The sequence below is a fragment of the Gordionus sp. m RMFG-2023 genome, chromosome 4, assembly GCF_954871325.1.
Source record: "Gordionus sp. m RMFG-2023 chromosome 4, tfGorSpeb1-WG-v2, whole genome shotgun sequence".
Classification (NCBI taxonomy): Eukaryota; Metazoa; Nematomorpha; class Gordioida; order Chordodea; family Parachordodidae; genus Gordionus; species Gordionus sp. m RMFG-2023.
Window position 1 is genome coordinate 8,742,750 of NC_088778.1, and position 11,687 is coordinate 8,754,436.

The 11,687-nt window shown below is 25.8% G+C and overlaps 1 protein-coding gene across 3 annotated transcripts in view; it reads right to left on the bottom strand.

The window, feature by feature from the left end:
* Window positions 1-1,559: 1,559 nt before the first annotated feature.
* LOC135928098 (protein trachealess-like) overlaps window positions 1,560-11,687 on the bottom strand; it is a 50,685-nt gene continuing 40,557 nt past the window's right edge. For 2 of the 3 annotated variants that reach the window (XM_065464447.1, XM_065464445.1), the window contains exons 2-11: window positions 8,560-8,951; window positions 8,340-8,425; window positions 7,915-8,004; window positions 7,586-7,850; window positions 6,193-6,296; window positions 4,081-4,304; window positions 3,722-3,828; window positions 3,303-3,459; window positions 2,745-2,830; window positions 1,560-2,471 (exon numbers count right to left, since the gene is read on the bottom strand). In XM_065464447.1, coding sequence (XP_065320519.1) covers window positions 1,669-2,471; window positions 2,745-2,830; window positions 3,303-3,459; window positions 3,722-3,828; window positions 4,081-4,304; window positions 6,193-6,296; window positions 7,586-7,850; window positions 7,915-8,004; window positions 8,340-8,425; window positions 8,560-8,951 — 2,314 coding nt within the window. In that variant the 3' untranslated portion in view covers window positions 1,560-1,668. Of the gene's footprint in view, window positions 2,472-2,744; window positions 2,831-3,302; window positions 3,460-3,721; window positions 3,829-4,080; window positions 4,305-6,192; window positions 6,297-7,585; window positions 7,851-7,914; window positions 8,005-8,339; window positions 8,426-8,559; window positions 8,952-10,878; window positions 10,947-11,687 lie in introns of those variants that run through there. The other variant, XM_065464446.1, reaches the window with a different exon arrangement.

Here is an 11,687-nt window from a genome sequence, read left to right on the forward strand (position 1 = left end):
TTTCATTGGATGGGTTATTATAATATGATATGAGACATCTTTATATATAATTTATAAATATAATATGAGATTGTTACCAGGAATTTTTTTTTTTATTAGATGAGAGATTATAAAAGTTTTAAATATGCTTTGGGACATTTTGTAAGGTAATGATTAAAATCCAGAGATAGTTACATTTAAATAAGTTAAGGTTTTACAAGTTTATTATGACTATCGCATATTTGATTTGATTTGTTTTCGTTTCTAAATCGAATAATTAAAAAATAATACATTTACTGATAATAAATTTTAATTATAAGTTTCTGGGACAATATTGATTTTTTTTTATTTTGATAGACATTTTTTATTTTAAATTTTCTTAAAGCCAAATTAAAATAAATATTTATGAATTTAGAGCGAAAGAGGATATAGTAAGGATCTTCAGCAACTTGTGAGCATTATTTTATAGGCGCAAATACCAAAATCACATGTCTATAAAAGTAAAACAATTAAGAAAACTGTATGTCTTATTATAATTGTTTTTAGTATTAATTATTATTATAATTTTGCCTTACGCACGATTACCATTTATGCAATGAAATGTTTTTACTAAATTAAATATCTTAAAAAGTTTTTATTTGAAAAAAAAATCATAATTATTCGATTCTTAGAATTCGAATTTTTAATTATTTGATTCAATTTTCTGGATTCGCATTGTTTATCTTATTTTTATAAATGTATTTCGTCAGCAACTAGACAAGATATTTATATTAAAGTAAAATGTCCCTGTGTTTATTAGAAAACAATTTCTCTTATTTCTGCTTTAGCTTATTGTAAAGTCGTATATAATAAACTTGATTATTATTTTTTTGCAAAAATTAATGTAAATAATATATTTAAGTAACTATTATCAAGTCAGGTAACTATGCTATGCAATTAGTTCTGTCTTGGACAAAGTACCTTACTATCTAACTAGTTCATACAGCCAATATTTTACTAAAGGGGTGAATTATTAGGTGGAGCTTTTTAAAAAATTTTTAGCCATTTTAAAATATTTTTAGTTTGGCACCTTTTTTTAAAAAAATTAATATGCTCTTTTCTGGAAATTTTGAATTAGTCATTATTTTAAAAATTATTAACTTCAATATATTTTTATTTTAAATTATTGATAGTGATAATTTTGGTACAATTTTGGGAATAAGGAGTGATTTTGATTAACTTAAGATGATATTTACGATAATAGGCATGCGCCTTTTAACTAGTTATTTTTGAAAAGTAACTTATGAACAACACTTACTATTATTTATTTATTAATTATTGATATTTACAAAAAATATCTTTATCACATTCACATAACTATTACTAATTTAATGTAATGTTGATTTATTTACTAAATTTTTACTGGATACTAATATTGAAATCACTATAATATAGGAATTTATTTTAACAATATAGTAAATATTATGATGTAAAATTATTTATAAAATAGATTTTTTTCCCCATATATTATAAAAAATTATATAATAAAATTAATATTCGATTAATTGTTAATTTTCATTTACAAATTTGAAGTAATGACAATGCGACTATTCATTTGGCTGATTTTTGGAAGATATTATTTTTGGTTTGCATTTTGAGAATTAATAGTTTATAAAAAGAAATATAATAAACTTAATACATTAGGTATATTTAATACTGTATATTTTTATATAAAATGGACTGATCATCCGTCGTGAGAATTTTATCATCCTCCACCAAATAACCATCCAATGAATTACACATACCATATTCCCCCCTCTCCAAATACTGTTTGTTCTCTTGGTCTATATGAAGGTAATCCTTGTCGTTCTGAATATGCATGTAATCATTATCATGAGAGTTAGTGAGAACACGATTAGACCACTTTAGTTCAGCTATAAGACTCCTTGAGCTGTCTACATAGCTGTTACTCCCGAATTTAGCAGGGTTTTGTGCTAAAGCGAAATAGGCGTTACCGTTATAATTCGCCATATCACAGTCATTATTTGTAAACGGGGAATCGTTCATGATCGATTTAATAACGGATTCACGATTGAGAGTTTCAGAATGGCCAGTATAAGATAAAGATTGATAATTTGCTGAGGAGTAGTAATTATTTGAGGCGGAATAGGAAATAATATTTGAAATTTTATTATTGCCTTTGTTGATCAAATGTTTATGAGCACACAATATTTTGTTTTTATTGTCCTTTTTACTTTTGATGATGAGTCCTTTGTACTTATTGACCTTCTTCAGGCTTCTGTAGTTCGATTTGTGCGATTTCTTTATTTTAATATACTTATCAATCTTTTCGTTTAGCGACGAAGATTTCCGAATTTTTTTACCGCTTCTTTTTGCGTGCCTTTGATTATTAATTTTAGTTTGTTTAGAGGATTTAATTGCTGTCAATTTTTTTTCGGAGTAACATAAATCTGATATATTGGTGCTGGTTACTAACTGATCAATAGTATTTCCTAATTTTTTACATTTCATTTAGAATATTATATATTTTATAAATAATACTTGTTTTAGACATTATATAGAGTCGGTGTAATATTAATGGCATTCCATAATTTATTGTATAAGTTATTATACATTTTTAAAAATAAAAATTAGTTTCTTCTCGGCTTTAAAATCATATTGAATAGGGCATCTTTGTAAAAGACATTATGCGATTAAAATATAGCGAAATATTTTTTTATCAGAAACTGAACTTTTTATTAAGATAGAACTCTAAATTAAATTACCTTTATTAGGGCTGGACGAATAATTTGTAAATCGATTCGTAATGTTTTGCAATGTCGAATAATGATATTCAGGGTTTTCTTTGTTGCTGTATTATAAAATTAAATTTATAAATAATTATTATCATACTTTTATAAGAATATCGATGAAATATTTTTTAAAATAAATATTTTTTGGGTTAGAATTTTTAGCTTGATTTTATTTAACTATTTTAAAATAATTAAAATAATTTGAAATAATATTTAATTTTTTTCTAAATAATGTTATTTCTAATTTTTAAAATTTGAATTTATTTGTAGGAAGAACATTCTGATTTAGATAGTTATGGATTTATTTTCAAACAACAAACTATTAAATTTATTTTAATGTTTAATATAAAGAATAACTTAAGATTTTCGCCAAAGTAATTTTATGCAAGCCTCGAGATATTTTCAAAAGATGTCTAAACCTATATATCACCCGTGAGCCAAATCATCAGGGTTTCATAAATTGTATGACTTAAATATTGGGTTAGCCATTTTTAAAAATCTAGTAGTTTAACAACACTAAAGAATATAAACCTAATGATATAATTTATGAATATTATGTTTTCGTCGTCTTCGGCTGCATTTTTAGAGGTATTAAGAACAACAGTAGCGCACGTTTGCATCCATATATAACCCCCAGATTTTGACATGAAGCGATAATAATCTGTTATGATTTGACCCTTTTTGATGACTAAAAACAATAAGAAAAAAATTATATATAAAAGATTTGTAACAAGATTTAATGCCACCGATTTAATCTTTTAAATTTGAAAAGGTTTTAAAAGCAAAATTCATGTTGGGCTTAATCATTATCAATCAACATGTTTAATAGTTTAATCTTATGTCTAAGTTTATTACAAAAACTATATCCAAATTTAATAATTGGTGATATAATGCCTTGTCAGCTAATATTATAAAATATGTCTATAAAATCAAAGTCAGGAGTGATTTACGATCAATATGCTGTCTCCTTAATTTCGGAAGGTCGTAGACGTGGCAATAGTTGTAAAATGACTGTTTCATTAAATCTTCTATCTTAATCCCAGTGTATTGAGTTATCCTAAGAAAACAAGATTTAATCAATAAAATGGTAGCAATTATTTAAAATAGCACACTCAATCGTTTATATCAAAACTCGAACCTATAGAAAAAATTAGCCGGCCTAAGTTGCTCGGGTTTAGATTAATAACAAAATTATATTCGATTATGCTCATAGATTTTAAACCTGGGTTTGATTAAAGTTTAGAAGAAAGAAATAAATGTATATAATATTATATATTTTTTCTTTCTAAAAAAATCAAATTAAATAAACTTGGGTTCGCAGCTGGAAACGGTAAAATCGAGATTTAATCTCATGACAAACATCTCATTATCAATTTTGATTTCATGAAGGGCTGGTGGAGGGGGAGCTATAGCTATTCCAACAAGACCAATCAGTCTATCAGTGCTTCCCTCGAGATTCATATCTTTTTTACTTTTAGTATCCAATGAAGATTCAATTATTTGAGGCCGAAATCTGATCAGTATTTGCAAAACCTGAACATTTATTTTTCAAAAAAAGAAATTTACAATATCTAATTAATATGTTCAAAATGTCATGTAAATGTTAGCGGCAATGTGTTATTTTTTCAACTTTAAATCATTTTTTGAGTGTTTTAAAATTTAGGAATCTGATTTTACTAGTAATGTATTCCATCATGTTTAAAATTGAGATTCATTTTTTAATGATATGAACAAGTTATAAAAATTAAATTATTACATATATTCAATAATAAAAAATCTTATATAAATATATATTAAAAAAATTAAATGATCAATAATATACAATCCGCACATTGATGTTTATTGTTTTTTAAATACCTTTACCTTATCTAAATATATAAAATTATTATTATCAATTGTCATAATATTCAACAAAAAACCTTTTTAATTTAGTTAAAATAATCAAGAATAAATATTTTGAGCATGTTTGTAGCCGGTTATAGTGAAACAAAGATGTTATCATAATATTAATTCCCATTATTTTTAATTTGGGTTAATTATATTTTTGACAAACACTTAATCTTCTTTGTTGATATAGTATCATATAAGTTAAAATATTTAGATGTAATCTGCATGGAGTTCAGCTAGAAAGATACAACATCAATATCGGGGTAAAGCGATTGATAGAGTAACAATGTTAACGCAAATAATTTTAAACTTTTGAGCATAAAAACATTAAATTTAGTGTGTAAATGTATTTTTATATCTAACTTACCTATGTTCACCTTTTGGAAAAGCTAGTTTGACATATTTTGCTAAAATACCGTTTTTTTACTCAAAAATTATAAAAATTACCCTCTATTTTATTTTGTTTTTAGAAAAATATAGTAAGGCTAATAATTTAAGATTTTTTCTAGATGTTCCATAAAGTCATCGCTAGAGAATAAAATTTTTCAGAAGTATAAAGCTTTACTAGAAGTCACGCAATAACGATTTGTAAAATATAGTAAAGCTGTTATGGGAAACGGTTAAAATGTTCCGATCTGTTTAAAGTTGGAAAAAAATAATTTTTAAATATTAACATCTACTACACCATATAAAAATATATTTTTTAAGCAATAAATAGTTTATGTGTTATTTTTTTTTTCATATTTTTATATGAATTATAAATGACTCAAAGGTTAAGAGCAAAATTATCTACAATTCATAAAACTAAACATGCCGGAATACATTTCCGGTAAAAGAAAATTTTAAAATTTTAAAACGCTCAAAAAATGATTTAAAGTTCAAATAATAACACTTTAGAAACACATTGAAGCTAACATAATATGCATTAAGTATAAGTGTAATAATAAAGGATGCAAAAAAAGTTATAAAAACAAAAAAAAACAACGAAAGAAACAACATAAAAAATATGCTTCTAAAAAATGTATTTAATGATATTTAAAAAATTTATATTTATGTAAAGCAGATTTTTAAAAACGGCTAATTCAGTATTTTATCCAGATAAATATTACGCAAGTCTTACCAGCCTCGCTCTCAACCGCTGGTTTAATCACGCCCGCTGCTGCCTTTCTCATAGATGGCCCGAAGGTCTAAAATTATTAATCGAGAAATCTCGAGGCTTAGGCAATTTTTCTGGCTAAAATATTAAGTTAGCAGTTGTTAAAAATCTGATCAAAACGAGCCATTTAACAACACTAGTAACAAACTTAAATTAACAGAATGAGCCAATTATAATTATTTTGATAAAGAAAAAAAATTTGTAACATAATATAAGCTTTAGCTGTATACAATTTCCATAAGGATTGTATTAGTAGTGATAAAATAAAAATTGAGTTTTTGTGTTAGTTAAAAAGCAAGTAGCAACAATATTTAATGATAATATTAAAGGCGCAAATTAAAGATTCTCTAACTGGCAATTTATGTAAATAATATTCACCCGATATCCAGATTGTCTCACATGGTTGCCTCGTTTACTCAGAGTAGATTTCATTCGAACACAGAACACTTTGTTAAATTTTTCCTTGCATTTCATCGTTCCAACTGATTGAAAAAAAAAATTGATATAGATACCAACATCCATCTATTAATATAAAAATAAATAGAAGAATCGGAGATCAGGGCGAGTCTCTAAACGCAATATACTTGATAATTTTTAAAGAAAATAATATTTTATACTTCTTTATACTTTTACATTTATTATTTTAAAAAAGTTTTCCTCACAATATTTCAGAAAAAAAAATATGTCTTAAATGGTTTTTATTATTTTTTATTTAAAAAAGAAATTGCTGCATGAAAAGTTACTCTTAAAGGTAGAAATCCCAAGTCAAACCATTAATCTTTTCCCATTGTTTTAGTGTGAAATTATTATAGCAAAAATATTAAAGAAATCGGAAATGCATTTCCGCGAAGACATTATTGGAATGAAATCAAATGTATTATTAAGAAATTATCAGAAATACTTGATTTATTAAAGTACAATATTACTGCGAATGCATTCCAAAACTAAGGCCTTTACTAGGGTTAGCATATATATTCGATATTTGGTTGGATTATCGATTAAAGGCTTTGAATTTCCATGTTCAGGATTAAGGCCTGTAGTCTGGACCACTGTAAGATCATATTCTAGGTCTATCTCACTCAGCACTAGAATATCTGTTTTATTACTGATTGACACAAAGCTTTATATGGACGATTTATAAATATAAATGTTTTGCTTAATTTTACTAAAACTGCATCTTGAAAATGCATTGGCAATAATGTTTTTACTATAATAAATTCGCGAAAATAACTTCATGGTAAAATATTCACCGAAATCGGGCTCTTTGAAGAAGTTTTTTGATATTTAGAGGTTTTTGCGAGCCCTAGTTTTCAATCACAATTAATTTTTTATTATCCATTTTATATCTTCAAAAAATTTTTATTACTAAAGATTTTTTTTGAGAATGATCAAGCAGGATTTTTGATTAATATTATATCTAAAATTCAAAATCAAAAAAATCTTTTGTAAGTAAATCTTTTATGATTTTTATGCGTAAAAAATGTTCCATGATGAAATCACAATTTTTTTAAAAAAATATATATATATATTATATATTGATCTTGTGAAAAATATATTTTTGTGATCTTCAAAGATATTACTTTTGAGCGAAAGAAATCTTCAAAAAATCTTTGAATATTTTTTTTTTAAATACACTATTTTTTTTTTCGTCTCTCGTGTAAAAAGAAAGAAGAGGAGTTAGTTAGCTGGTTTAGCAGCAAGACTGACCACTATATAAGAGAAGCAATGTAAGTTTCGATAAATGAAAAAAAAATAAAAAATATTTTCAAACTCGTTTCACTGAAGGCTATCTCAGGGAATAAATTGTTTTGATCGTCGGAGAATTGAATAGGCGATGGTATTATTTTATTGTATTTGTAAGAGTTTTGAGAGGAGGTCGTATTAATTGAAAACTTTTGATCATTCTCATCGGATTTGTAAGAGCATTTCGGAGACGTAGAGCAAATCCATCTTAAATCTAATCCCATTTTTTTGGCCATCTCTCTCTGATCCTTTATGTGAACGTAATCAAATATGCTACTACCGGTCATTTCCACCTTTCGTTTTATATAAAAGAATAAATTATGATATTTTTAAAAAGTTTAAATCAATTTTTAAAACTTGGGATAATCCTAGGTATATGGAAACAGTCTCTGATATGTACAAGATACGTCCATCGTTGTAAAGGGCGAAAGCAAAGCCATCCAATGCCTTGAAATTTTTTTTTTCATTTAAATTTTCTAAATTTTTTTAAACTGTAATTTTAAATAATTATTAATAGGCTGTTGAAAAAGTAGGGTATTTTCAATGAAAAAGGAAAATTTAAAACATGTTGTAAAGAATATTTAGGAAAAATAATACACATTAGGGAAAACAAAATGATTTAAAATTTCGCCGATCAAATTAAACTTTTAAAATTAAAATTTGATCCGACCCAGTCAAAGATAATGTCTTTCCTAGTCTGATCGTATTAAATTCAAATAGGTTCATCTATCGGCTATATATTGATAAATAAGATTTATCTCACAATCATATTTATATTTTACCTGTAATATATTATTTCCATGGTTATTTTCAATATGGTGGATATCTTCTTTAACATAGAGAGGCATCGATTTCCATTTTTGATCACCTTACAAAGAAAAAAAAATCTTTATAATAGTTATTATTATTATTTTTGATAAAAGTATGTTTTATAAAATTTTAATCAATTTTCTTTCTTGGTCTTTAAAAGATTCATGATATGCCTTAAAAATATTTTTATACCTTCCCCACTTCTAGAAGCAATACATCCATTCGTATATTCTGAGGTGCCCATATTGTAATCGGCACTGCATCTTTGAATTCTTTGAATATCTTCCAATTTTTTACTATTATTATTAAAACTTTTTGGGCATTTAAAGTCGGATATTTTACAACCCAAAGTTCTGTTATTAACATTTGGATAATTTTTGGTCCACGATGGCTGTCCAAAATAGGAGAAAAACTTAATTTTTAAAAAGGCAGTAGTTAGCCTTATAATCGAAGCCTTATCCAATTGCATGGTTATTGCGTGTGGCAAAGGTAACATTTTAGCTAATTGATTGAACTCGTGATTTTCTTTACCTCTTCGACTACGGGCGGCATCTCTTGACCTTTCTTTCCTTAACTCTAACACACTTTTATAAAAGAAAATATATCTATTAATTAAGTATGGTGTTGTTAAACGGCTCGATTTAGCGGAAATAATATTGCGCAATCCTCGAAATTTCGTTAATAGATGCCGAAACTTCTCTGCCATCTATAAGCGATCTCCAGACTTGAATATTTTAAAAAATAATTTAAGTTCGGGCTGGGTCGGACCATATATTTGTTAAGAAAATTCGGGCTGGGCTGACTAGGGCTTTTTTTAAATATGATATTACATTTTGCCAAATAAATTGATACATTTTAAAATTCATGCAAGAAACAAGGCTAATATTTTTTTTACAATCAAAAATACAAATTAAAATTTTCTCATATTTAAATAAATTAAGGCCGAACCGGACAACAAATAATTTTATTTCTGGTCGGGCTGGGACAAATCATAAAAAAATTTGTTGGGATCGGGTCCAGGGCCGATTTGGAAAATTGGCCCGATGCAGATCACTAATTAGACTTGCCGTATTTAAAAATCTCGCGTTTAACAACACGAATTAAATAGTATTTTTTTTTCTAAGGGAATAAACTATTTTATTATTATTATGATAATAAACTAAATCAATTTTTGAATTTTATCTTGGGAAATGATATTTAGGAAACTCTACAAATGGGAGGGGATCCTCTCTTAGCTATAACCATACCCATACTTATGAGCTAAAATAAATATAGAAAAAAAATGTCAAATTTGTAATATTTACAATCTCCAAAATTGCTAAATTTTGTATATTATTGTCAATTTAATCATTTTAAATTTTCATAAATGTGTAAAATAAATAAAATTTTTGTAATGTTTAAAATTAAAACTTGTCCCAATTTCGAAGACTTAAACAAAACCGAAACTTTATTATGAACATATATGGGGAAATATTAATTAATAGAATAAACTTCAATGATGTAACGGAAAGCCTCAATTTTTTTTCTTATATGAAATACAGTGGCCCAGAGGCATCCCTTTGTTACATCTTTATATGTTATTACATTAGATATATTGATATTATGCAAATATCGATTTTAAGAATTATTTAAAAATATACGAAAGAATAGGATTAATTAAAAAATATATATTATTCATGTTTTTATTGACGATATAAAATAAATGTACATAAAAACTTCTTTAACATTTATGTTTACATAGCAAAATTTGCAATTAAAATTTTTTTAATATTCCATTCAAGTATTATACTTAACTTATATTAGATATAATTCATGCAAAATCAATTATAATATATAACCCTTCTGATTAATTTAATTTTTACTTCATTGATATCTTAGAATTATGCATAATTGTCTTAATATTTTGATGACATAAAATAATTCACACTTTTAGGGTGTTTTAATGTACTTCACAGTAAAATCTACATAATGAGAAAACAAGCGGATGTTCCTTCTAATTATCAATTTATTTAATGCTACAGATAGATTGCACAAGTCTTCTATTCTTTTTTTTAGGCGTATGCGAAGTTTTACTGAATCTCTGCCCTCCCCATATGTTGTTAAAAACAGATAATTAGTACGAATATGTAATTTGAAGAATAAGCAACGTATTTGGTTATTTTTAAATTTTGAATATAAATCAAAATAATGTATATACATTCTATAGCTTTTTTAGACGCATATTGTCTTTTTTCATTCATGTTTCTAATTAGATTTAAAGAAAAACACTAAGTTTCAAAGAGTTCTATGTTATTTAAAAAATATATAATATTTTGTTCTAGCGTTTCACCAAATTATTTACGACTTCTCTCATCGAATTAGAGGAATTCGTATTATCACTATATATTTACCCAAGATACCTTACTAAAATTAATAATAACCAGTTCTCATTATAAGAATTATATAAGCGCAATGTTTTTTATTTATGGTCTGAAAATTTTATTAATATACCCTATAGCATTATTAGCATACTTTAGCAAACGAATTCTTTTATAAAAATTCATAACTAAGTTGGCAAAGCTAGAACAGAAAACGAGATATCAAAAATAAAATCGAATATAGTTATCTGTCAATCAGGCGACTCTGCCTATCATTTTATGAAATATTAATTTTTTTTAAAAAACAGGTTAAAAATAATAATTTATCTGTAAAAATATTTTGTTGATAATTCAATTGGTATATATTTTCTTTCAAATTTTTTTAGGTAAGATATTTTTTTAAAAAATTTGCAAATTTCATTTATTAGAAATTAAGATAAGGCAATAATTTGATGTATGTTTTTATATTTTTAAATCATATAAGAGCATCTGATTTTGCCGGAGTGCGTCACTAGGGGAGGAGGGGGCGAGGGGCTCAAGCTCCTTGAAAAATATGAAGAGCCCCCTGAAAATTTTGAATTTTTCTTATATCAAATGTAATTTTGAAAAAGTTAGCTAAAAAATAAGTTTGAAAATAATTTTAAAAAATGTAAATTTGAAAATAATTTAAATATATTTTTTACTGCAAGATTGTAAAGGCTAGTGAAGCCCCTGTTTGCCGGGAATGTATTCCAATATGTGTAGAATACCTTCCCTATAAATTCGGACAGTTTCTTGATAAATATTTGAGGAAATTTTAATTTTTTAGAAATTTCGTATATATTGTACAAAATTGTTTGAAATTCCTATGTACATAGATATCGCCAAGAAGAGGGGCAAAGGGAAATATCCCTTTCCGAAAGCCTATTCTAGTAAATATCTTTATAGGTTAATAAAAATTTGACCCCTATACACCCCCTCCCC